At 47.2% G+C, this 27,938-nt stretch overlaps 1 protein-coding gene across 7 annotated transcripts in view; it reads right to left on the bottom strand.

Moving 5' to 3' along the window:
• TMCO4 (transmembrane and coiled-coil domains 4) overlaps positions 1-27,877 on the bottom strand; it is an 82,611-nt gene extending 54,734 nt beyond the window's left edge. For 2 of the 7 annotated variants that reach the window (XM_025041320.1, XM_025041321.1), the window contains exons 1-6: positions 27,090-27,859; positions 23,439-23,546; positions 20,279-20,373; positions 14,835-15,012; positions 10,133-10,307; positions 9,363-9,390 (exon numbers count right to left, since the gene is read on the bottom strand). In XM_025041320.1, the coding sequence (XP_024897088.1) occupies positions 9,363-9,390; positions 10,133-10,307; positions 14,835-15,004 (373 nt within the window). In that variant the 5' untranslated portion in view covers positions 15,005-15,012; positions 20,279-20,373; positions 23,439-23,546; positions 27,090-27,859. Of the gene's footprint in view, positions 1-9,362; positions 9,391-10,132; positions 10,308-14,834; positions 15,013-20,278; positions 20,374-23,438; positions 23,547-27,089 lie in introns of all 7 variants that reach the window. The other 5 variants (XM_006924496.3, XM_025041319.1, XM_025041322.1 and 2 more) reach the window with 5 other exon arrangements.
• Between the last annotated feature and the right edge of the window lie 61 nt (positions 27,878-27,938).

Raw genomic sequence — 27,938 nt, 5'->3', positions numbered from 1 at the left:
TATGTGTATGTGTATGTATATATAAAATATATGTATTTATATTTCTATATACAAATAGAAAATATTTTATATTTTTTGCATTTAAAATATATAAAACATAAAAATATATATTATATATATATAAAAACTTAAAAAAAAGTGCATCCTCCAAATCATAGAGACAGAAAGTAGAACAGTGGCTACCAAGGGCTGTGGGGGGAAGGGAGGAAACGGGGGGTTAGTATTTAGTGGGGACAGATTTTTAGTTTTGTAAGATGAAGCATTCTGGAGATAGACGGTGATGATGGTTGTAGAAGAATATGAATGTACTTAATGCCACTAAATTGTATACTTAAACATGGGTAAGATGCACAATAAAAAATTGGGAAAAAGATGTATATCCCCTTAGGCCTAGGAAGTCCATTTTTGTAACTCTAATCTTAAGGAAACAACCCTAAATGCAGAAAATATTTAGTAAATAAAGGCCCTCTTGTTACATTTATAACATGAAGGTGGATATAGTCTAGGGATTTCTAACACTGGGGATTAGTCATATAATCATAACTGACCACACAACACATCCACCCAGTGGAAAACTAGGAAGCCATAAAAAATAATTTCTAAGAAAAGTTTGTAATAACTGAAAAAAATGCTTATGCAATGAAATAAACTTTAAAAGTGGATAGAAATTTACTTGATAATTTGCCATAGTGTCCCAACTAAAAAAAAAAAACCAGACACTGCATAAGAAAAAAGAAGGAACTATGTTAAACAGGATTTCTTTCTGCCTTTTCAAAATTATCCATGGTGATTTTGGGTTAATTTTATAATCGGAAAGCTTAATCTGTCAAAATCTAACCAAAGGTGGTCTGTCCAAGCTCTGTTTCTGTAAGAATATGTTACTATCTGGTTCCTAAGAAGTGGGGGTCAAACGAACTGGCCCTGTGCAAGCAATTTCTGTCTTCAAGTAGCACAAGGGACAGAATTCTGGCCAAGTAACTCTATTGTACCAAGATGGACTCCATTACCAGCCTAAGCTGTTAAAGCCCAGCCTGTCTGCCAGACGATGGGCCCTGTGTGGCATAAAAGACCCTTCTGGGTCTCCTTTTGGGTGGCCTGCCTCAGAACATGACATCACACAGCACCCAAGCCAGAGACCACCCACGATCCTCCTTCCCCCTCACCCCGCACATCCCAAGTCTCCAAGTCTAATGGAGTCTAAAAATACCTCCGCTGCATCCATTTCGCTTCTTCCCACCCGCTACCTGGCCCATTCCACTCAAACCTTCACTGGTCTCTCCACCTGCATCACATCTCCACCCACGGGACCCAGTCCATGCCTTGCATCCTGGCATGTAGGGGTCATTTCCCACCCACTCCCAGGCCAGGCTGTGAGCCTCTGACTGTGTGGGTCTGCAGAGATACCCTCCTCATGTGACAGAGAAGGTCTGTGCCGCCCTGTGGCTAAGGGAATGGTTCTCCAATCGGTCAGTCTTGGTTTTAACCCGTGTCCTTCTATGTTCCACCTAAAGGGCCTTGGATCATTTTACCCCTTGATTGAACGTTTCCTGATAATAAGTATAAATCACTACAACAGTGCTTCATGCAAAGTAAGCTGTATGAGTTTCCTATGGCTGCTGTAAGAAATTACTGGACTTAGTGTCTTAAAAAATACAGTTCTGGAGGTGAGAGATCTTGAAATCATGGTGTGAGCAGGGCCAGTTCATTCTGGAGGGTCTAGGAGAGAATCCGTTTCTTGCTTTTACCAGATTCTAGAGGCCGCCCGCATTCCTTGACTTGCGGCCCCTCCCTCTGTTCACTCCAACCTCTTCTCTATCGCCCTGATGCCTACTCTGACTTAGGCCCTCTTGTCTCCCTCTTAAAGACCCTGTGATTAGACTGGGCCCACTCAGGTAACCAGGATAATCTCCCGATCCGAAGATCCTTAACTTAATCATATCTACAACGTCTCTTTTGTCATGTAAGGTGATATATTCATGGGTTCCAAGGATTAGGACATCTTTGGGGGGTGGATTATTCTGTCTACCACTTATGCCCTGAACTATATATGTGTATGTGCACGTTGTGTCTTGGGGTTACTAGGTCATTAAAGTTCTAAACAATTAGGAGCTCCTTGCCCCCTGATAAGATCAGACTATTGTACCCAGGTAATAATCGAGCTGTGGATATGAAACAAACCTTGGCCATGGTGACTAATTAGCCACTAATTTATATTCCATTGGTCAAGGTTACAGAGATATAGGCTGCCAGGGGCATAGGTAACCTCCCAAGGTATTCTCAGGTACGGGGCTCTAGAATGTCAGCCTCGTGGAAGGGTCATTTCAAAAATCTTGGTGGCCGGGCTGCTAGACTTGGAGCTTATGATCTATTTAAGGTAGGTGGTAGGTCTTTGGGGAGGGGTACAAGTCCCACGCTACTCAGGACACTGGGGTTCTGTGGTCTTAGCTCTATTGCCAACTTGCCAGGTGACCAATTCATTCCTCAAGGGCCTATCTACCCTGTTTGGGGGCTCAGGCCCAAAGCCTGGGCATTGTTGTCGATTCTTCTCATTTCTCCACCCCTAACATCGAATCCAGCAGCTAATGCTGACAACTGCACCTCTAAAATATATCCTGAGTCTGACCACTGCGCTGCACCTCCACTGCCATGACCTGCCACTGCTACTGCCACTGTGATCGTCATTACCCTTCGACCATTGGCCATCTCACTGGTTTCTCCTCTATAACTCTTATACCTGCCCACACAGCAACTAGAGGAATTTTTTTAAGTCATAAATCTGATCATGTTCTCTCCTCCAACTTGAAATATTCCAACAGCTTCCTGATGCACTTAGAAGAAAAAATCCACACTTCTTCCTGTGGTTTGCAAGGTGTACATTATCTGGCACCTTCCTGCCACCCTCTCCCAACTCACTTTCTATTGGTTCTTTTTTCACGCTCCGGTATCTTTCCCAACAGGAAGCCATGCTCATTCCTGCCCCAGGGCCTTTGCAGGTGCTGTTGTAACTAGAAAGCCCCTCCCCCAGAGCTCTGCCTGGCTGGTCCCTCTTATTAGTCCCTCTTATTAGAGAATGCCATTTGCCTCTGAAGTAAAGCAGCCCATGCCTCAGTCACTCAGCCCCCATTCCCGTGTTTCCTATTACTGTTATATATACATGTGGATAATTATTGTCTGGATCTCCCCACCAGAATGTCAGTCTCACCAGGGCAGAAACCTTTTCTTTGTTCCTTGTTGTCTCCGGGACAGTGCCCAGGACAATGTCTGGCAATTAGTAGGTTCTCAATTAAGACGTGTTGGCTCATTAATTAATTGAAGCTCCCCCCCTTGTCTGCTAGGGTCCTCTGATGTGCCCGCCTGTGCCGAGCAGCACCGAAGACCTTCTTTGGCTTCCCACCTTCGGCTGAGACTTATTCTCCTTTTGAGTACCCTCTGGGTCATGCATCCCCTGGGTGACAAGGGAGAAAGTGGGTTTATTGAGTAAGGGCACTCTCCAACTCTGGGTGGGGTTCACCTCTGAGTGGTGAGTCACTCTTGCCAACACCTGGAATACTCTCTTCCAGATCTCCTAGATCAGTTCCTTCTTCAAATGTCACTTCCTCCAAGAAGTCCTCCCTGACCCCAATTCACTGCTTTCTATTCTCTTACCATGAGGTATTTTCTTGTTATCATCAGTTATAACTTGATTTTTTAAGTTAACGAGGCCCCCAGGTGGTTCTGAAGCAGGTGGTTTCTACTCTGAGAGACAAAGCCATGAGCAAATAGGCGAGCACTTGCTGGTCTGAGAAGGGCTGGGCAAACTTGTGCCTGGAGGCTGGGCTCATTAGGACGACCCTTCATGCTGTCTGCTGGGAAGGAAAACCAGCATCCATGACACTCCTACTATGTGCCAGGGATCACTCAAGGAGCTTGCACATGTGACTGCTAATCCTCCCAGTGGTTCTAGGCAGCAGGTAACGATGATGCCTCAGCTGAGGGGGTGGTGGAGCTTGAACTATAATCCAGATGATCTGACACCAACTTGTGTCCTCATTCCACTGCGGCCACCATTTAAAGGCAAGCTATCTGTTCTCGAAGGAGTTTGGGGGTTCCAGAATGATCCCTTGTGGTCAGTGGTGAACCCTATCTTCTGTGTACATGGGCACGAGGGTTGCACATACAATGCCAAGCATAGCTCTAGGCCCTGGACCACAGGTGCACATAAAGGTGATCCATTACCTAGGCGGACTGTTCTTTGGAAAATCTTGTGGGTGGGGGGTTGACCTAGGGATCGCAGGCCAGAGTGCAGCAGCCTCCCACAACCGCTAGGCAGCCCCAATGCCCACCTGGACCCAAAACCACATATTGTGGGAGCCCTTGGAACTCAACTGGTCCTTCTGGCCGAGGATGACCAAAGGCATGTCCACAGTCACCCAGTGCGTTCATAACAGAGCCAGGGCCAGAACCCACATGTCTGGGCTCCTTCTTCCACTAGCATCTCTCAGTAGAGAAGCTACTGTGTCTCACACTTTATCATGCAGCACTGTGCATCCCAGGATGAATGCCCTGGAGCTTGGTACTAAATGCCAGTTATACCCTAGGTGTTGTGATAACAACCCTCGCTCTCTTCACATTTGACAGCCTCCTGTTGCAAGACATTGAACCAACCTCTGTTCTCAGTATGGCTCCAAGTACCTCTTGGAGAGCAGCAGGATCCCAGACCTTTGGGAAGAGATCATGGTCAATCCCTTCCCTTTGAGGACTGCCCTCCAGACCAAAGAAAAGGATCCCAGATGCAGAACATCAGTCTTTGTTGTCACACAGACCTGGGTTTAAATTTTCATCTGACTACCAACTAGATGAATGGCTTAAGGTAAGTTTCTTGACCTCTCTGAGTCTCAGTTTCTTCATCTGTAAAATGGGGACAAGAATATCTCCTAAATTTGGCTTCTGTTGAGATGGAATAAGAAGATGCATGTGACGAGCCTAGCTAGCACCTGGGATGCAGTCAGTGTTCAATAAAGGGTGGCTAATATTACCATTTTTATGGTAAATTGTCATGTTTTCAATCCTACCTGGTTAGTGATGCTCAGAAGCCAGGGCTGCTCGGCTGAGGCTGTGAGCTGCCTGCTACTATGTTAGATCAGGGACCCTTTGTCTCTTCTCTTCTTGGGGTCCAAGGACTCATCTGTCAGGCCATATTCATACAACTGCTTACCCGGCCCACTGCACTACCATCCTACAATTTATCGACCTTCCTAATGACATATTTTTATGTTTAACACTTAGGATATTTATTCTAGTTTTCATCCTAAGTTAAATTGTTTTTTCATATAAAGAAACCACATCTTATTCCAATTTCATGCCACCCTGCCCACTGCTGGGAAACGGGTTTACGCTTACATGTGTGGGTTCGGGGTCTTCACTTTGTGAGCCAGAGCATGGCTAGAGGGCCGAGACTTTAAGGTTGGACCCCCTCACAGGCAGCAGTTGAATTCAGATCATTTTGGGCATGACTCCTGCCTTTTCTCCTTACGGCTTATTTTGGGGGGACAATTCCATGACCAGGTCTTCTTCCAGCTCCATTTTTTCGGATGCCGGCAAAATTGGCCGCTCCTTCGCCTCCTGCCACATGGGGCACCCACTCTAAGTTTCAGCCTCATCAAAGTCAGCTGTAAGGACCAGGGCTCTATCAATTTCTGTTCACGTGGGAAGAGCAATCGCAGTTAAGAGTAATCTCTGAAATCACATCGCCTGTGTGATTTCACTTTCTAGCTGTGTGACCTTGGGCGGGTTATTTTCCTCTGTGTTGCAGTTTCCTCTTTTGTAAAATGGGGACAGTAATGGCATCTACCTCCTACGGCTGTTGAGTTTAAAAGAATTAGTAGAAAGCTCTGAGCTCAGGGCCTGCACGCACTAGGTACTCAGTGAGTATCTGCTATAATTAGAATTACTCCCTGTGTGCCACAGGGCCTGGCACACACAGTGGGTGCTTAGTTCTTATTTGCTGAATGGATGAATTAGCCAGTTTCGATGCTGATAACAAGTTATATGAATCTGGAGGGTGCTGAGGGGGAACCCAGCAACCAGGCGACGATGTTTGCATTTCACCATGACACAAGACAAACATCTCAAACCTTTCTGATTCATTGGAGAGGTAGGGTTTATAATTCAGTTATAAAGACCAGATCAGAAAGTAGAGCCAAATTTGTGAGAAAGATGGCTCTGTCCCCTGCGGTATGCATCTCCTCGGGTCCTACGGCCTAGAGCTGATGCTATCTTTGGCTTCAGAGGACCGAAGGCAAAAACCATGATTCAGTTTAAGTTTCCTGGACACAGTGAGATTCACTTTGCCTTAAATGGAATTTTGAAACTTTGAAATGCAGTCCTGGGCTACTTAACTTCTGCATCTAATTTCATCTCCTGTCGGTGAGGATAACAGGGCCTACTTTAGCAGTTGACCTGAAGATTAAATACTATGTGATAGTTCACCATCTATGTATAGGACCTAGAAGAGCAACTAGAATAACTTATAAACGTGACCAACGACAAATAAACCAGCCCAATCTGAGATGGCCAAATTTGGGGTCCTAGGGCACTGGTTCTCAACCAGGGCTGCTTCTGACCCCCAGAGGACATTTGGTAATGTGTGGAGACATTTTTGATTGTCAAAACTCAGGAAGTGCTACTGGCATCTAGTGAATAGAGATCGGCAATGAAGAGAGACATGTCCTACGATACACGGGATGGCCCCACAACAAAGAATGATCCAGCCCTATGTGTCAGTAATGCTGAGGTTCAGAAACCCAGTTTAGCGTTAACTCAGATTCAGTTTAACCTTCAACACACAAAAGACTTGTTTTTTGAGTTGTGTGGGAAAACAACTTTGTGAGTTGTTACTAGGAGGAGAAGAAAATGGTTAACACCTCCAAAAATTCCACCCAGCTGCCAAGATGGCATCGTTTTGTGACTAAGATCCCAATGCTGGCAGTAAAGGTCAACCTTCCAGGAAGTTCTGAGAAACGCAGCTTTTCATGCTGATTTCCTGGGCGGATTCCATGACTCATCACCCCACCTCGCACCCAGAGAGAAATCCAGCAGCACAGAGAGCCTCTTCCTCTGTCGCATGCCCCTGCCCCATCAAGTGCTGTAGAAGAGGGCGGTTTAACCCTTAACTTCATACAAGCCACCCTGCTAGTGTGTAGCCTCGTTCTCTAAAGAAAGGCCATCCATCCATCTTTCTGTTCATTCATAATTCCATCCATCCACGTATACATCCATGTATCCATCATTTTTCTATCCATTCATCCTTTTACCCATGCACCTAAGCATGCATGCATGTGTCCATCCATCCATCCTTCTACCCTTTCATCCATGTATGCATCCATGCTTCCATCATCTGATCATCCATCCATCCATCCTTCTGTCCTTTCATCCATGCATGCATCCATCCTTCCATCCATCCATCCATCTAATATTAAATGCCCACCATGGGTCCATCAGTGTTATTGGGATACGACAGTGAACAGTCTAAGCAAGGGCCCTGCCTTCATGGAGCTTGTGGGGAAGTACTTGAACAAATGGCCCAACTATGACGCTGACCTTCTCTGAGCTGTTCCAAGACCCCCAGGGTATACCTCAAACCGAGGATAGTACTGAACCCTATATATGCTCTATTTTTTCCTATACATACATACCTATGATGAAGTTTAATTTATAAATTAGGCACAGTAAGAGATTAACAATAAGTAATACCAAAATAGAACAATTAAAACAACATATTGTAATGAAAGTTTGTGAATGTGGTCTGTCTCCCTCTTTGTTAATAATCTGAGAACTGAGTAGGCGATTATGTGACTAATGGAGGGGGTAGTGTACACAGCATGGATACGCTAGACAAAGGCATGATCTACATCCTGGGCTGGATGGAGCAGGACTATGAGATTTCATTATGCTACTCAGAATGGCGCACGATATCAACTGTTTATTTCTGGAATTTTACATTTAATATTTTTGACCCGAGGGTAACTGAAACTGTGGAAAATAAAACTGCAGATAAGGGGGGAAGTACTGTCACGAAGTGAAAGATCTTGATAAGAGACACGAGGAGGAGAGGAAAGGGAAGGGGAGAAAGCCCCAGAAGATGAAGGCAGAGACTGGAGCGATGCGGCCGTAAGCCAAGGGCTGCCTAGAGCTATCAGCAGCTAAAAGAGGCAGGAAAGAGTCTCAGCTAGGCCTTCGAAGGGAGTGAGACCCTGTTGACACCTTGCTTTCAGATTTCTGGCCTCCGAAACCGTGAGAGGATAAGTTTCTGTTGCTCTAAGCCACCCGTCTATGGTAATTTGTTACAACAGTCCTAGGAAACAAAGGTAGTGAAATCTCGCACTGCCACGTACTGAGCAACCTTGGGTAAATTGCGTCATCAGTCTGAGCCGCCTTCCTCACCCACAAAACGGAGCACTAGGATCCATCTCATTAATTCATTCGACAGATGTTCACTGAGTATGTACTATGTGGAGGTGCTGTGTTAGGCACCGGAAGTATGTGGTGCAGAAAACCAGGTGCGGGTTCTGCCCGTATGGAGCTTACAGTCTGGAGGGGAAGCCAGTTAGTTACCAGGCGAAGAAGCACGTCACTAGGAATTCAACTGCAGCCATGGCTGACGTGGCTGACGTGCTGTTGGGGGAGCGTCCCAGAGCGGGGGCCAGGAAGCCGTTCCCTGGGGAATGATGACGGAGTGAAGGGATGAGGGAGAGGCAGAGACTACCTGGGCAAGAGGAGCAGGACGTCCTCCAGGCAGGGGAAGGGCATGTGCAAAGACGCCATGGTGCCAAAAGCAGGGCTCACCCAGAGAGGCCAGCATGGGAAGAGGAGCGGGCAGAGTGGTGAGAGATGAGGTGGGCGCAGGGCTGGCCCACCAGGAAGAGCTGGTCTTTTCCCTGCATGCAACAGGAATGGCCACAGGTGTGGATGGGTATGGAGCCAGGAGGCAGTGTGGTCACATGTGTCTCTGGGAAGATCATTTGAGTTGCAGGGTGGAGGACAAACCGCTGGCCAGAATGCGGAAAGAGGACAGTGAGGAGACCCCCTGCTGTCATCCAGGGGGGATGATGGTGGCTCAGACCAGGGCGGAAGGTGGAGATGAGAAAGGGGCCCGATTCGAGAGCTACTTAGAAAGTAAAACCACAGGGCATTGCGAGGAATAAATGAAATAACCATAAGAAGCACCCCAAGCACTTGGCATGAATGATGTGTTCACCAGCTCCCCAACTGTATGGGGTTCCCACGGGGGATCACGCCACAGGCGGCAACTCCTATCACTGGCTTTACTGGCCGAGAACAAAGAGGAGCCCTCGCAATTTACAGAGCTTAGAAAATCAACTCACCATCCTTGAGAGAGAAGGTCATCAGGTCCTGGTGGAAAAGTAACAGGAATGGGCGATAAGTTGCTATGTAATCAGCCAACTCATTTGACAAATATTTACTGACTGTTAGTGGCAGAATAAGACAGACCAAATATCTCTGTGTTATATGCTAGTGGTGAGCCAGACAAGTAAGTAAATAAATAAATGTGTGAGAATGTCAGGGAGTGAAACGAAGCGGGGAAGGGCTGTTTTAAATCTGCTCGGTTGACTCACCAAACAGCCATGTCAGAAGCTTCCTGCTTTAACTGTACACGGAGCAGGTAAGTGACATGCTCAAGGGCACACAGCAAAGCTGCTGCTTCTGAAAAGAGGCACCGCAGCTTGGCATTGAGGAACATGGGCTCTGGAGTCAGACTGCCAAGGTTCAAATCCAGTCTCGGCCACTTGTCAGCTGCCTGACCTTGAACGAGTTATTTAACCTCTCTGTGCCTCAGTTTTCTCATCTATAAAATGGGGATGATCATACTACCTATCTCATAAAGTTGCTTTGAGAATTAAATGAGTTAATATTTATAAAGATGCTAGCACATCATAAGCAGTATTTAATAAATTAAATCAATAGTAAATATTCAATAATGATATTTAGCTATGATCATCATCATCATACGATATTATGATGAAATATTTTATCTTTCAACTACCCTATTCTACTAGAAGTGATATTCGGACTGACTTTGAAAGGAAATAATTTATTCTAGTTTCCTTGGAAGCCACCTGGGTGGTGGGTGTACCTGAGTGATCACCAATGGGTTGTCCTTCAAGATGGGGTCCTTTGATAAAATCTGAACAAACATTTCGGCTCCTTCACCTCCCAGGCCACTGGCAAAAGCAGTCATGGTTGGCAAGACGGCTTCGGACAACTCCAGCCACTTCACCAGGCCTGTCATAAACTCTGTGCAGAAGGGGCTGAAAGACAGACATGACTGAGATCTCAAAGTTTCCTGGACTGTGTATCTCCAAGGCCGTGGGGAAGTTTAGATCAGACCTGTTTGTGGATGTGAACAGCTGGAATATACAAAAAGACCATGGTGACCGTGGTCCATGGAATACAGACAGAGCCGAAAACCTAATTTTAGGTGGTGGGGATTTTAGCTTTTCCTCCCATCAAACATTTGACTGAAGAGGCCGATAAACCACAGGAACAAGGGCAACGAGCAGCTTCTGACCACGTGTCCTGGGCCGAGCCTGAGTAGGGGCTGTGCTGGGGGCTGAGGGATCAAAGATGAGCGAGATGCGGCTTCTGATGAGAAGCTCACAGCAGGTGGAGACGGAGATGTAACTAATTGATCCCAGTGTCATGTGATACGCTAGGACAAGCAGGAATTGAGCTCTGATGAGTCCAGGGAGGGAGCCCTCAGAACGGCCTGTGGAGGGGAGGCGCAGCGGCAAGACAAAGCCTCCTGTGCGAGATCTGCTGATGCTGGAAATCACCGAGGACGTGCTTTCTTGGGAAAAGCCAGCCACTGCGGAAATGGATAAAGCGCAGAGGAATAGTGTCCTCCTGCCATGCCCACTGTCCCCGTGGGGTCTCTCTCCATAGCAGGCATTTGACTTGAATTCCACAGGAGCCTCTGGGTGGGGGATGGCCAAGGTGCTCTAGGGGAGAAGGAACCCCAGGAGTTGAGACAACTGCAGGAAGCACATGGCATGTTGGGCACTGTGGCAGGGTCCACATCAGGCTTTGATTCAAAGTCACCATTCATGGCAGCAACAGTGGTAAGTGGGGCAGTGGGTGGGCATGGGGCTGTGGAGCCAAGGGAGTCAGTTAGGAGGTGATTATACCAGCCCAGAGAAAAGGCTGATACTCAGAAGTCAAGTTTATCTCCAAACCCAGCGCCCCAGCCTGCCTCAATTGCACTGTCCTGGGTTCTATACCCCAGTTCTGGCCAGACTAGGGTGAACTGCCAGACTAGGGTGAAATGCCAGAAGGCTCCCTACCTGCACCACCCAGCCTGGTCTCTACGAATCCCAGGCAGCCCACCCGTCCTAGTCCTGAAAGCTGGGGCCACCGAAGCCCAAGTGGAGAGATCTCTGCAGGCCGGGCCCCTGACGAGAGCAGTGAAGACCTTAGGTTCAAATCCTGGTCCCGCTGTTATGGTCTCCAGGAAGGAGCTCTGAAATGAGTATTAGGGTCCCCTTGGGATCAGTGCCTGTGGGTGGGCAGGGAGGATGCAGGGCTGGGCAGGGCAATAGTTGAGCTGCGATGCAGTCCCAGAGGAAGACTTAGCTAACTCTGAAGGGAGTTCTGAAGATTAGATGACCCTTCGGAGTTACCCTCTGTGGGGCGAGAGGGCTGGGCCTTTATGCCTCCACATCAGCCAGTCATTGGGTGAAGGCCGCCCCAGGAATGGGGCAGAACAGTGGGCGAGGTAGCTCTCTAGCTGTAGCCAGTCCAGGCGGTGCTCGCAGCCCTCTCAGCAGCTGGGGGAACGTCTTTCATTCCTAAAAGGACGTCTGAGCGATGCAGCACCTTGCAAAAGGAACGACCTCCCTGTGCCTCAAGTTTCCTTATCTGCAAATGGGTCTAAGCGACCAACTTCATAAGGTTGTTTGAAGATTAAATGAGATGATACATACGAAGCACAGAGAACATGGCTTGGCATGGAGTTGTTGCTCAGCTAACATTAGCTGGCGTCATTATTTTTATTTATAAGGCAACCAAGGGAGGCAGTGGCAAATGGGGTTCAGAGTCAGGCACTAAAGTCCCCTGGGAGCGTCCCCTTTCACCTCCCTTAGCTTCATTTTCTTCTGCTGTAAAATGCAGATGATAACAGGACCTGCCTCATAAATTGGTTGGAAAGATTAAATGACAGGGTAACTGCATCTGGCATCTGATAGCCCTCAATAAATGTTAGCTACTGCTATTACGATTATAATAATTTACTTACTGAGATTACCCTGCGGTGGTATATGGTGTGTACAGGGGGCCATGGATGACTAAGCGAACTGAACATTCCTTAAGGGTGAAATTATATGCAGAAAGGGCTCAGAGCTGAGCAGCGGCATGGCCTGGCCCTGTGTCCATGAAGAAAGTCTTGGATGTAGAGAAGCATATCATAACAAGAGTTGGGGGGTGCGATAAAGAGCACGAACTCTGGTTCAAGTTCCAGCTCTGCTCCTAGCTGTGTGATCTTGGACAAGTTACCTAACCTCCCTGTGCCTCAGTTTCTTTATCTGTAAAACAGAAGTGATAATGATAAAACCTATTTCAAAGGGTTGTTGGAAGGATTAACTAAGTCAACATTCATCATATGCTTAGAACAATACCTGGCACATGTAAAGCACTATATATATGTTTCTTTAAATGAACAATTGAATTAATAAATATATATGTGAAGTGGCAATACAGCATTTTAGATTGGCAGGGCCTCAGCAACTGCTTCTAATGTTGGTGGCCTAGTCGAGATACATGAACATCAACAGCAACACGGACAACAAAAGACAGTCACAGAGCGACTATCCGTCGGTTCCTGTGCTAAGGGCTTTATACACACTGCCTGTTTACTTTCCACCATAACCCGTGAGGGAGAGAGGTACTATTTTTACCCCTGTTCTAGAGAAGAGCACACCCAGACCAAGAGGGGTTAAAGCGACAGTTCTAGGGTTCAAGCCCACCACTCTCTGACTCTAGAGGCCATGCTTGCCCACCGCAGAGACTGCCCTGTCCAGCGATTACATTCCTAGGCACTCACCATGTGCTGGGTGCTGGCCAGGCAGGTGCAGCAAACATCCCCTTTCATCGTTAGGGCCCCAGAGATTCAATGCCTCATCAAGGGTCTCACCGGTGGGGAAGGCAGAGCCTCACCTGGAGTCCGGGGATTCGGACCCCCCCCCAGTGCAGAGCTCCTCAGACTCACTAGGAGAGTCAGAAACATTCAGGGAGGAAATGCCCCACGACAAACGGCGCAGGAGGCCACATCTGGCCTGCAGCCTGTTCTCGTAGATTAAGTTTTACTGGAATACTGTCACACCCATTCCTTTACATACCGTCTCTGGCTGCTTTTAGGCTAAAGATCAACAGAGGGACTGTGACAGGGACCACGTGGTCAGCAAGCTAAAATACCTGGTCTTCTACAGAAAATGTCTTGCTAACGCTGCTCTACCCATTCATTTCTCCATGTTTAATAAATAAGGTTAATTGTAGGGAACAGCATCTGTGACATTTACAGCCTGGGTAAGAAATAAGTATTTGAAAGGCTTGCTTTTCTGCCCCATGTGGACAAAAATGGCTACAGAGTGTTTTCTTAACATAACTGAAACCAGCAGCTTATCTGGGCTGTAAAAAGGTTGAAGCTGCCCTTCTAATGTGTTTTGGGCCTAGGAAAACCAATGTGGCAGGAGTTAGCATGCTGATTCAGAAACTTTTAGGAAGGAAATGCCCCAAGGCAAATGCTTCCAGCCACCTGTGCCAAGTACAATACTTGGATGTGGGAGGGGCACAGGACAATAACTCACTTCTCTATGTGCCATCCTAGGTGGTCCCCGGCACAGGCCTGGCACACTGTCCAGGTTCAAAAATGTTTGTTTATGTGAACAAAATACACAAAACTCTTCCCCACCTAGGTACCAGCTTATCAGGTAGGGAAGTATCAGGTCAGGGGAAGCTTCCAGAAAGATGCAGGCTTCCCAGATATGGCACAAGTATGGGCCAGAGCAGGGAGAGTCAGGCTCTTGCGAGATGGGACCCAGCTTGCTTGGGAATAGAATATCTAATGAAATCTATTCTAGCCTCCAGATAGAGTGTGTTGTTGCATTATTAATAATGACAACATCCAACATTTGTTTGGAAATAGCTCTGTGCCAGGCTCTGTGCAGGGGCCATCAACATACTCCCTCCCCACGAGAACCCTCTCTGCCAGATGTCCTTTCTCTGCAGCAGTAATTCCCCAGGCCTTTCTTCCTGGGCAGCAGAATCTACCTTCCACATTGAAGGTTAGAAATGGCAAGTGCTTTTAATTTTTCCCAGCCTCCCTTGCAGCTGAGTCTCAGGCAGGTGACTGGATCTAGCCAATGACACAAAAGGGGAAGCCTTTTGGCGTATTCTGGGAAAGATTTCCTCCCCGATGAGAACGACTTGAGGAGAATTCCTGCCATCCTCTTTCCTGCCTTAGGCTTTGTGCTGTGAGGGTATGATGTACGGAGCTGCAGCAGCCATTTTGTGATCAGGAGCGGGAGGCCAAGAGAGTTGCAGAGAAGCTAGCCAAAGGCTTTTTGAGGCACTGAAACAGCCTAGAACACTCTATCTTTTGATTTCTTGGTAAGTGCTAAGTGACATGTCATATTCCCCTACCAGGTTGTGAGCTCCTTAAAGACAAGGAAAATGCCTTTCTCCTCTTCATAGCACCCCACAGTACCTGGCAGGCAGCTTGGGCTGTCAATAATTGTCTCTTAAGAAGCATGACCTTCCTCTGTGAGACAAAAGCACTCACTCACCTGTGCTCAGGTTCTGGAAATAGTTGGGACAGAGAGATGCCACAGAGGGCGGCATAGGCGAAGCGGTTGGCCTCGGACAGCTCCCGGCCCATGGGCAGATGTGGTTCCCCTTCCATGGCTGGCTCGGCCACCTGAGGTGGCCTACGGCTTGATCTGTTCCATGCGGCCATTTCCAGCCCTACAGGAAAAAAATCCCAGTGAGAAATGCATCCAAGGCATAAGCAAAGGTTACTTAGGTGGGACACAAAAATTATCAACCATAGAGAAAAGACTGATAAATTAGCCTTCATTACAATTAAGAACTTCACCTCTAAGGGAGTGAAAACACACACCACTCATTGGGGCAGGGGTAAATATTTTCAACATGTTTTTCAACAAAGAATTTGTATCCATCGTATGTAAACAACTCCTATAAGTCATTAAGAAACAGAAACGAAGCAAATTTAAAAACGGGCAAAAGATGTGAATAAGTACTTCATACAAGATATCCAGTGGCCAATAGCACATGCAAGGTGTTCGACATCATTAGACATCAGAGACATAGAAATTAAAACCCCAATGAGACATTGCTATTCACCCATCAGAATGGCTAAAATTAGAAGACCAACAATACCAAGTATTGGTGAGGATAAGGGACAAAGAGAACTTCCATCCACTACTCTACTGTGGAGTGTGAATTAGTCATCAGGGAAACAGAAATTAAAACTCAATGTGATACTACCATGCACCTATCACAATGGTTAAAACGGAAAAGACCAACAATACCAAGTACTGGTGAGAATAAGGAGCAAATAGAATGTTCATACACTGCCAGTGCGAGTGTAAACTGGTACCACCATTTGGAAAATGGTTTGACATTATCCACTAAAGCTAAACATATGTCTCCCCTATGATCCAGCAATTCCGCTCCTAAAAAATGAGGGCTTATCCACCAAGACACACATATGGATGCCCATAGGAGCTTCATTCATAATATTCCCGAATTGGAAACAGCCCACATGTTTCCTCACAGTGGAATAGATAAACTGTGTCATATTCGACCATGGAATATCACACAACAATGAAAAAGAATGGTGTCTGGCTAGCCACAACAACACGAGTGAATCCCACAGACAGAATGATAAGCAGACAGATTCTATCTGTCTATCATGTAAGATTACACTGATATGAATGAGAATCTATCATGTAAGATTACACTGATATGAACTCGAAGAACAGGTCAAACCAATCTCTAGTGATAGTAGTCAGGAGAGAGGTTACCTGTGGGAGGGAATATTGGCTCGGAGGGGCACAGAGAGCCTTCTGGGTGATGGAAGTTTTGTGTATCTTGACCTAGGTGGTGATTATGTGGGTATAAACGTATTTAAAAATTCATCGAGCCGTATACCTAAGATGTGTGCACTCTGTGTATGTTACATATACTACAGTGAAAGGAAGGAGGAAAGAAGGGAAGGGAAGAAAGAAGGAAAGGAGAGAGGAAGGTCTTCTTCCCTTCCCTCTCTCCTTCTCTTTATTCTTTGCTTCCTTCCCAGGGAGAGAAGGGGAAGAAGGAAAGGGAGGGGAGAGAGCAGGAGACGGGAGAGGACAAACCAAGCCAAGCCAGGCATCCAAGGGGCAGGAAGGGCCCTGGGAGCGGGTACCGGAGAGGGTAACAGCCTTAGCACTGTGGAGATGGACGCAGGCTCAGGACCAGACAGACCTGGGTGTGACTCCAAGCATCAACCTAATAGATATGGGACCATGGGCAATACAACCTCTCTGCACTTAGATTCCTTCACCTACAAATGGGACTATAACAGTATCTGCTGGGAAGAGCTGTGTTAGCAGTAAATGACATCACCATGCAGGTTAGTATTTGTAAAACATTTAGAACCAATTCTGGCACAGGGCTCGTGCTATATAAATGTTTGTGAAGAAATAAATTCTGGCACAGGGCTCGTGCTATATAAATGTTTGTGAAGAAAAAAAAAAAAATCAACAAACAAGTAAATGAAATGCTAAGCACAATGCTCTGGCACATAGTAACAGTGTATAAATAACAGTAAGAACTAACATTAACAAGCCATTGCTGGATGCCAGGCCCTGGGCCGCCGTTTTAATATGTATGGTCTCAGCCAAATCTACGAGCCCGGTACTACCAAAATGTCCAGTTTGAAAAAAAGAGAATGGGCTCAGAGGAGAAGTACCTGGGCCCAGGTCACATGGCCAGTAAACGGTAGACCAGAGCCCAAAGCCAGAGCTCCTGGCTATCGCCTCTGTTTTAAAACACTCATCCTATCGCCATGAGATTCCTAGTCTAATACCCACACTCTGCACTGATTTTGGTCCATAAAATTCATTCTCATCCAGCTGAACAATACGAATTTTTGTTCTCAAAATATTACTTCCATGGAGCAGTTATTTGAAAGTCTGTCCACAACTAATATTTCATTAGCTTTTCAAAATAACCCTGAAGCTGTTAGAAGCAACAAACCAACATCTATATGGCACGTAACAGTTTACAAAGCACTTTCCAGTCCGTTTAATTCTCACGACTACCATGCAAGGTTAAACAGGACGTGAGCCCTTATGATTCCCTACTGCAGCTGAAGCACAGGCTCAGAGAGGGCAATCGATTCCCCAAAGTTACACAGGAAGGATGTGATGAGAGTCAGATCAGATTTTTGGCTTCAAATCTCATGCTTTTTCCTCTACACCAGCACAGGGACCTTTCTTCCTTTGTTTCAGATGGAGAAATTGAGGCACAGAGAGGTTAAGACCTTGCCCAAGGTCACCCAGCAGGACTGGCTTCCCACGGTTGCTCTAGGAACCTAAGTTTGAGATTAACAGAAGACTTCCATGGCTCGGAGGATCATTCCAGATCATAAGGGTGGACAAAGGGGACAGCAATAAGCCGTGGACTAAGGAAAGCACCAGGGGCAGCAGCCAGCATGATGTCAGCAGGCTTAGCAATCTCCACTATAGGTAATTAACTCTGTGTGTCCCTTGGAGGCTACAGTAATTGTGCCTACTACCCAGAGGAACCCAAGATGGTATTTTATTGGGCTGGTATCTGGGGAGACCTACGTCAGTTCTTAGTTCAAGAATAAACAACCATCTAATCAGAGAAGCATGAGCTGGCCTGCCTCTAACCACAGGGGAGAAGTATGCTTAGTGCACAAAAAGCTCTGCTCAGGCCAAATTCAATCATTCACTCATTCATTCATTCATTCATTCAATAAAATATATTATAATGTATTCTTTCCACAGTAGCCCGAGTGGCTTTTTCGTCCTATATACCAATCGTATCACTCATCTGCTTAAACACCTCCAAAAGCTTCCCAGTGCACCAGGAAGAATACCAAGCCCCTTTGGGTGGCCTACAATGTCCTGCGTGATCGGCCCCACCTGCCTCTAAGCTCCACATCACGTTCCCCACATCTAACTTGTTCACTACCCTACAGCCATACTGGCTTTCTGCTCTTCAGATATTCAAGCTGGTCCCTCCTCTGGACCTTTGCACCTGCCATTCCCCCTGGCTGGGACACTCCTCCCCTGACATCGCTCTGGCCTCAGATGAATTTCACCTCCTCTGAGAGGCCTTTCCTGATGCCTCAGGCTAAAGTACTTCTGCTCCTCTGTCTCAGGACCCTGGTCTATTTTTATAAGCCTTAGTACTATCTCCTATCTTAAATCACACACACACACACACACACACACATATCTTTTTTTTTCAATTAGAGTGGACATTCTGTATTATTTTCTATTAGTCTCAGGTGTACAGCATGGTGGTTAGAAATTTATATAATTTATGAAATGATCTTTCCAATTAGTCTAGTACCTGCCTGGCACTATACATATTATAATGTATATCAATATATAACATTGTTATATTAATATATAACAATGTAATAGTTATTACAATATTATTGACTATATTCCCTACGCTGTACTTCACATCCCTGTAAAAATAATATATTTCTAAATTATTTATTTACTTATGTATACAAATAAAATGTAAGCTTCTTGAGGCAAGCTTACATTTTATTTGTATACATAAGTAAATAAATGTTTTTTCATTGCTGTACCCCTAGCTTTCTGACCAAGCCTTGGAATATTGTGGTCATTCAATAACTACTTGCTGGATGAACAAAGAAGGGTATGAGATGTGTGATGCCCTGTTCTGGGCCTCGGAGCAGGTCAGGGGACAAAACTGACAAATTCTCTGCTCTCGAGGGTCTTACATTCTAGTGGGAGACAGGCGATAATACACCAATATGTAATGATAATAATAACTTAATTAGATATGATAATAATTTAATAATAATTTAACCTGCCCAAGATCACATAGCTAGTAAGTGATGGAACCAAGATTTGCATTGGGCGGGCGGGGGGAGGGGGGGTTTCTGGTTGTAGGATCCATGCCTTTAACGGTCCACTAAATAAATCCGTAAACATTTGTTAGGTGATCATCGAGGAAGAACAATCAGGCAGGGTGAGGAGGATATGCAGTGATGGGTAGGAGGGAAGTGATTGAGGTATGCAGATAAAAGGTGGCGTTGCAGCGGAGGCCTTCAGAAAGGAAGGGGATGGCCCTGTGGATGGATGGGGGAGGGTATTCCCGTAGAAGAAACAGGACAGTGGAAGAGATAGATAAGTAAACAGATGATGACAAACCAGCAGAATAAATACTGTGACAGGGGAAACACGGATAGAGGCTTAAAAAGAGGAGGCCTGGGACCCCGAATTGGCTTCCTGGAGAAGGTGATATCAGACAGGGATGGGATGGGGGAGAAGAGCATGTTTTGGGCAGAGGGGATGGGATATATCAACACCCAGAGGTAGAGGACCAAATATCTGGTTCTTTTTAAGAACCAGAAAGATGATCGGTATAGCCAGGGTTCAGACAATGGGTGGGCGTGGAGGGTTGGGAGGGAAGAGATGAGGTTCGAGATGATGCTGGAGGGGATGCTGCCAGCGGCTGCACCATGCAGACCAAGTTCTTCCAGCCAAGGAGTCGGACTGAATTTAAGATTTAGTTGTAAGGCTATGGCCTCTGGGGAGTGGTGAGGGTACGCGGGGCCTCTTTGTACTATTTTTGTAACTGCCTGTAGTCTATAATTATTTTAAAATAAAGATCAAAAATAAAAAAGCAGTAAGATGTCTCTATAGAATTTGAAAGGCCTTTTCTTAAGGTCTAAATAAATTAAAAATAAATATCCACCTCATTCCCAAATTAACCAGTTAGTTAATTCAATAAACACATATCGGCACCTATATGTACCAGGCACCGTCTTACATGCTGGAGACACAGAGGTGCCTAAGACAGACTGACGACAACTCCCCATCATGGAGCTACATTCTAGTGAGGCAGACCAACGATATGAAAACTCATAATATTTAAAATAGGACCAATTTAAATAACGAGAGTGTTCCGAAGAAAAGAAACCTTAAACAATACTTACCTGGATTTCGAGAAACAACTGTGGGCCTCCTTTCTAAGTCTGAAAACAAGTTATTCAGTTTCTGGATGGTTCTTCGCAGAAATATGCAAATTGCCCTGGAGAAGCAAACCAGAAAAACCAGCCTGTTGGAGTCACAGGGTGTGGGACCTGGGGGAGGCCTATGGGAGACAGGGATTGGGTTACCCAGGCTCAGGGAGTCTGGCTACTACTGGCATTCCTCTGGGCCTTTGCCTCCACGGCACCTGAGACGCCCGTCTGAGCAGTGCAGCAGGCAGCTACTGTTCACTGAGCACAGCCCTGGCACTTTGCACGGACCGTCTGCTCCAGCTCCTCATACCCTGCGCCGTGGTGGTTGTGCCGGCTGCTGGGTTAGCCTGGCAGTGGAGGGCAGGCCCTGGATCTCCTCCATCTCTGTATCCAGGTGCCCAACCGCTTACCTGCTACAGAGCGAGCGCTCAGAAAATGCTTGTTACACGAACTAGTTTTTAGGCCTAAGTAAGAGCTAGGTTTCCTGGGTGCTTTCTTGCCCTACAGGTACTCCTATTCTTACACTCCCATCATCGGACTGAGGAAGGGAGATGGAACAAGGGCCAAGCATCTGAAATTACCCAGAGCCCCAAACCTAGGGTCTCCTGGAACTTCAAATAACCTGAGCTTCATCCTAATCTCTTTTCCACGCTAAAGAACTAGAATATTATTCTCACCTCTGTAGGACTCTGTAGTAGAGCTTTTCATAAATTATCAGTGATAACACCCTGGATGTCATCTTCCTATGGGACATGAGAATGTGCCTGTACCATGCCTACAAACTAGGGGATTCAAGACACTGGTCTAACCATGCTGAAAAGATGCAGACAAGAAAACTGGCTGGAAGAACAGCCTCCAAAATGTCCTCTGAACGGTGAGATGCCAGAAACTTTTCTGGATTTCCCCAATTTTCTGCCATAAATAAGCACTGCTTTTGAACTTGGAAGTTATTTTGTTTATGTCTTTACCCATAGAGAAGGGACTGTTGGGACTTGCTTCAGGACGGTGACAGTGGCTATCGCTAAGTAAGGGGGGAAGGTTAGATTCTGAACGATTTTATTTTTTTTCCTTATATGCTTCTGTTTTATGAATTTTCAATAATGAGTATGTATTGATTTTAGGACCATAAAAATTTAGATGCGATTTTAAATTATAATATGGGGTGTTGCTGCCAGCTCATACTGGCCAATGAGAAGTGATTCTATGCATTTCTTCCCAACTCTGCATTCAGCGATGCTGGTGGCCTGAAACGGGCCACCGAGGGAGCAGTCACACCACAGACATTGGCAAGCGCTACAAACGAGGGATTTTATTTTCTGGAGAGGTGGTTAACACCATGCCACTGGATATATAGTACGATTCCAGTCATGTTTTTAAAAAATGTTTCACAGAGCAAGAAGATCAGAAGGAAGTACATCAAAATATTAACGATCATTGTCTCTCCGTAGTGGGGCTGTGAGACCAGAAGTAACTGGTTCTTTCTATTTTTCTGTATTTTTAACATTTTTAGTCTTGAGCTTCTATAATAGAAAAAACAACTTGAATTAAAAACAAAAATTCTGCTCTTGATCCCTAGAAGGGGAACGTTTTATCTCAGAAAGCCCTGGCCCCTTGTGACCCAGTCAAGCTCGGAAAGCTGAGGTCACAGTTAAGTCCCGTTCCTTTGAACCAACAAAATGGACAAGGGTTGGTATGGCAGACAGAGGAATTTTTCGCTTTCCATGAAGGTGGGATGATTTCAACTCTATTGACTGTCCAGTTGGATGGGCTGAGCCCCAAACTATTCCAGCTGAGGGAGTGTGGTGGCAGCTGGAGGCGGGGGGAGGCGGGCATGTGCCACCTGAACTGTGTATGCCGGTCCTCAGAGGCCTCTGACCCTTGGTCTGATTAGGGATCAGGATTCAGTCCAAAGTTGAACTGAGATTCTTAAGTGTGTCTGAGAAACTAGGCTGATTCCAAGATAGCGTGCTGGATTCCAGCAGGGAGAAAAGGCCTTGCTGCTCGGGGCCAGCAGTGTCTCTGTGCCCTGGGGCCAGCTACTGTGCACAGAGCTGGTCTAGCAGCACCCAGGGCTTAGGAGGCCACTGATGGATAGAGTAGCTCCTGGCTCCCAGGGGTCTCCTGCGGGGCTTGACCCTACCCAGACCCTGTGAAGATACCCTGGCCTGCCCTTAACCCAGAAGAGACTTTCAGGAAAACATGTACATAATGAGAACAGCAGGGAGAACACTCGCCCATGGCCGGACTGCAAACAGATATAGGATGGAGTGGGACCTAGTTTTGATACTCTACGACTGCGATTTTTGTCTAGCCAGTCGCATGTCCATCACCAAAGAAAACGCTGGCTGAGTTATTTTTGGCAGTAGCGGGGGTAGATGGTCATTCCACAAATGACCACCCTCAGTCTGCAAGCACTCACAGTCGGCGCTCAACCGGTATTATCGGCTAACGCCAGAAACGTGGGATTTCTCAGGGAGATGAAAAATTCCAGTCAGCACTGAGGGGAAACTCAACTATGGTCAATATCGTCCTTGAAAATCTTTTAAATCATCCTTAAAACCCCATGACCCGGGCCTTTAGAAGATCACACACAAAAATGGACTTTTGTTTCTCTTACGCATCAGCCAGCTGTGGCCTTTTCTCACTTAGAGCAGTCAGTGAAGGCCAAGGTCAAACTTATGTGCCTCTGTGTGTGTGTGTGCGTGTGCGTGTGTGTGTGTGCGCGCGTGTGCGCACGCGCATGGTGTTCTCTTTCTCTCTCCCTCTTTTCTGGTTAACTGGTCCCAGTTGCGTTTTTAAATGAGTCAGCAGCTCAGTAAAATGAGCATCGCTACTAGAGAGGTAGTTACAGTGTCTTGGGAAGACTAAGGACTAATTGTTCCAGAGCCAAGGAGAAGGAAGAGCATCTGGCCAAAGAAAACCTTTACAACAAATAGAGCTACTGCACAGTTAGACCAGAAACTCAGAAGATTGTAGATCAAAGTTCACACACACACACACACACACACACACACACACACACACACACACACACACTCTTGATATGGTCCTAGAAGGGAGGATTCTAGGCAGGCCTCGTTGCCTCCCCGCTCCCCCTTCCAGCATTTTTGGAGAGAAACCATTCACTTTATACCTCGATCTGGAAGTTCAATTGGAAGCCAGTGGTAAATGCAGCATCTCAGGAGGTCTCCATGGCAACAGTTCCAACAGAGAAGAACCCAGAAAGTTTTGGACAATCCCACTACAGACCAGAAGAAAAAAAAGGATGTTAACACAGAGAGAAAGCGGGGTGATGGGGTGGGGTGGGGTGTGGTGACAGTATGCTGTGCCATCGGGGTGGATACCCAGGCTCTATGGCGTTTTGTCCGCATTTATCTTTGTGACCTTCCTCCCCTACTCACACCCTAGTACAAGCTGCTGTCATCTCTCCAGCAGGAACCTCCTCACCAGTCTCCCGCTTCTTTCTGCCCTCGCCCCGAGCCATCCAGCACACAGTGTCTAGGCAGCTCCATCTCGAACTGAAGTCAGATCATGTCCCTTCTCTGCGCCAAACCTCCAATGACTCCCTCCTTACAGTCATGGTCCTTACAGTGGTGACTGGGCTGCGTGTCACCTGCCTTCTTCCTCCTTTCCCCTTCACTCATTCTGCTCCAGCCAGCCACACCATCCCTCTGCTGCTCCTGGATGCCACCAGGCACGTTCCCACCTCAAGACCCTTGTCTTGGGTATTCCCTCTGTGCTGGGAAGACTCTTCCCCCAGATAACCGCATGGCCAGTTCCTTTCCTTCCCTCTGGTCTTGCTCAAATCTCACAGCTGAGGGAAGACACCCTGCCCCAGACTCTCATCCCCATTCCCTTTACCTTGCTGCTCTGCCTGGGTCTTAGCCCAAAGGCAGCCATCTTAACTATGATGCTACACTGCTTCTCTTTGGTCTAGCTTATAAACTGAAGTGGCCAAAAAGATTCGAAACAACTTGAAAACCACCAAATTAGATGAATCTCACTAGCTTCCACTTCTCCACAGGCTAACACCTCATTTTTCGGCCAGCTTCAAGCACCTCTAGAAATGTCCTAACCTGCCTTTCCACCTTTATTTTTCCCTACTTCCCTTCTGCCAGCCAGCCTTCGGCTCAACTGGACTATCGCTGTTTCTGGCCCATGCTGGGTTTCCCACCTCGGGCCTCAGCTTGCACTGTTTTTTCTTGGTGTGGGTCCCCATGTCCGAATGCTGCTCCGTTTCAAAAGCACAGTTTAAAAATAAAATCGGTAAGGATATCCTGTGGGCTTATTCTCGTGATCCCATTTCAGCCTCATACTAACCTTATGAGGAAGAACATCACTCTCCCCCGTTTCACAGATGAGAACCCCACAGCAGTGAAGGCTACACAGTTGGCAAATGGTAGTACCAGGATGCACCCCGGAGGCCTGTGTGACTTCAAACCCAGGTTCATTTCAACTTCACTAAAGGGGATCAGGGACTACCATGAGTTTTCCTACATCCGTCCAACTAAAGTGTGGCCTGCCACCTCCGAAGCCCCTCACCTCCTCTTGGGTATAACAGCTGGTTGCTTCTGTGCCTGTCCCCACTGCTGGGAGGATCAGGGTGGCAGTGGATGATGCTCAGGAGATCAGTGCTTCCCCGGCAGAGCTCCCTCAGTTATTCATTCAGGTCTAAAACAGCAAGCACCATCACTCCCCGCTCCCACCAGAACCCACGTGACTTTTCGTTATGGAATTTGCCGCCATCTGACAATAGATTACAGGCTTGTTTTTGGTCTGTCTCCCTCATTCGGGAAAGCTCCATGAAGCCAGGGGCTTTTGTGTCACATTCCTTGGTATATCCTAGAACGGTGCCTGGCAGAGTAGGTGAAAGAATGAATGACTTTGGTGTTATTTTTTGATGAAGGATAATACAGTTTTATATAAAGTGAGGTCCCCATATTTGCTCAAGAGCTATCCCCAAAGGTGGATTTCATTACTGAGAACCTCCAGGCAGACCTGGACTAGTCTTGGCAGGTATGGGGGTTACAGTCTGGATGGCTGTAATTAATCCCAGTGATGAATGTATAATTCCACCTGAGCTAAACCTCTCATGTACCTGGGGATGTCTTATGGCCTGGGTACTTGGAATGCAAGTCTATGTTGGGCTCATATTTGAAAGATGAGGTGTTAACCTGGGAGGAGGGAGATGAGGGAGGAGGAGTAGTCTCCAAGAGCATGTGCAAAGGCCTTGGGGAGGGGCAGTGTGCCTCAAGCACGTGGGCCATTAATTAAGTGGTCTGAGCTGGGCTGGAGGAGGAGGACCGGCATTGGTGGGACCCAGATTCTGCAGGGCCTTGTGGTCCACGTTAAGGTTTTTGTTCTTTAACCTAATGAAATTGGAAGCTACAGCAGGGTTTTAAGCAGAGGGTGATACAATCAGATAAGTCTGCCTGCCAAGTGGAGTGTGGCTGAGTGGAAAGTGGGTTGGGTCCCCCCTCCAGCCCCTTTCTGTCTGCTGTAACACATCCAAGGCAGCGGGCCCCCACTTCATCTGTGGCCCCAGTGTATAACATACAGTAGTGTTTACAAAACATTCAGGTCATAGAGGACATGGTGATAAACCACCTAATGACATTTCTCAGGTCTCACATGTGAGGGCCCAAGTGGCTGATCCAACCACTGCAGCCCGGTGGTAACCAGTGCAGGGAGAGAAATTCTCCAGGCTCCGACCTTGAAAAACTTCACATGCTGAACTAGGGCAACCGAGTCAGTCAACGGTGTGCATCTAACTGCTCCTGGTCCTTAGGTCTAAAAAGCCAAAGGGTTCCGAGAGTGGCAGACCGGGCACAGGGCCCTTTGTGGCTTCAGCTCCTTTGATCCTCATGACAACCTTGGGGACAGGTATTTTACAAATGAAGAAACTGTCCAAACCATTCAGTTAGGAAGCTGCAAAGCTAGGACCTGAGCTCCCATCTGTCTGATGCTGCTCACATGACTGCCAGGGTTGGAAAAGCTGAAATGCTGACTGATGTGAGCATTCCACTGCCTGAGCCTCCGAGCCTGGATCTCGGCCACCTCCATGGCTGCCTCTTACGTTTCTTTTCTAAGAGCAGTAATAGGTTATCAACAGAGTTACTAGAGCCTCGAAATAAACACACCCTTGCTTACAGCTGATTTGACAAGGCCTCTGACACAGGCCACATTTTGGATTGTATTTTATCATTTATGAAGCATTTTGACATAGCATCATCAACATTATGAAGTATTATGGCCCCCACTGTATGATAGGAAAACAGAGGCCCAGAGAGGTGGAGTGACAAGATCACACAGCTGGGAAGTGGCAGAGCCTGGTTTCCAGGCTCTAAGATTAGTTTAGAGTTTCCTTTGGACCACTCCCTAGCCACCTGCTCCCCCTCCACAATTGGGGAGTTGGTGACAAAAGCTCAGGCCGGCAGAGCATCTCCGACAAGCAAGGCTCAGGGGGCTCGAGGCTGTGAGGTTTGGTCTGTCTTTGCCCCCTTTACATACCTCACAGGTTGGGAAGATTCCAGCGGTCTCTCCTCCCTGCTCAGCCCTCCCCAGCCCCACCCACCATCCCTCACTGAAGGGCAGGGTTTTATTCCACTCTCTGACGTAAATGCCCAAGGGCGGCACTTGTCTTGTTTACTGCTGTACCCTCGGTGCCCAAACAATCACATACTGGTGCACAGTAGGTGCTCAGTAATTATCTGTTGAGTAGACAAGTGGATGCCCTTAAAGCTTAAAGGGGTGTCATGTTTTCTGCCGTGAAATGGACACTAACCTGCCAACTCCTCCTTCCTGTTGGTCAGTAGTCTCTAGGCCAAGACTCTGGCTCTAGCCGGGCTGTGCTCAGGTCTCCCTGTGTGACCCGAGGGCATGCCAGCGCAGGGCAGAGAAAGGACACTGTCAAGGTCTCCTCTGTGCCAGGCATTGACTGGGTCAGGGACGCGGTGGGGTAACGCAGGTTCTTATCCTGTTCTCCTTCCTTGCAGTATGGTCTTGGGGAAATCACATCTCTCCCAGCCTCAGTTTATCTAGCTGCAAAATCCACTCTAAAGATTGTAACAGAAATTCTTCCCTCTGTTAAAAACAGTGGCTGTTGGAGACATAGCCCGCCTGCAATACCGTGGGCTTGAGTTTTTCTCTAGAACTTATTCCCAACCTCCCTCAATTTGAGTGTCTGCTGTGAGTCGGGAGGCTGTAAGGAGAGGGAGTGAGGGGTCCCTGAGGCCTTCCCCACTGGTGTGTGCTGGTGCTCGCAGGGCCTGCACTGGACCAGGGGAAGCCCTGTGACCCCAGCTGACCTCAGGGAAGTCCCTTCTCCTCCTCCCCGCACTAGAGCAGAGTCCTCGCTTATCAGGGGAGGGGCTGGGTGATCTCTAAGGACTTGGAGCTCTGAGCTGGGAGGCTCGAGACGCCTGAGTACTCTGCCTGGCCTCAGTTTCCCTAGCTGCCGCCCCACGTGATTCTAAGGTCACTTCCGTCTACGAAAGAAAACAAGTAACAACCAGACAGCCTTGGCTCCGGGGCTGGGGGAACCCGCGGCTACTCCGAGTGGGTTCGGCGCCCACGAGGGGCGCAGGGCAAAGGCCCCGCGGGGCCAGGCGGCGGGAGCTCGGGCGTGAGGCCG

Source organism: Pteropus alecto, unplaced genomic scaffold, assembly GCF_000325575.1.
Source record: "Pteropus alecto unplaced genomic scaffold, ASM32557v1 scaffold39, whole genome shotgun sequence".
NCBI lineage: Eukaryota > Metazoa > Chordata > Mammalia > Chiroptera > Pteropodidae > Pteropus > Pteropus alecto.
Note: the sequence above shows the minus strand (reverse complement) of the source record. Positions and strands in the feature narration are given on the sequence as shown.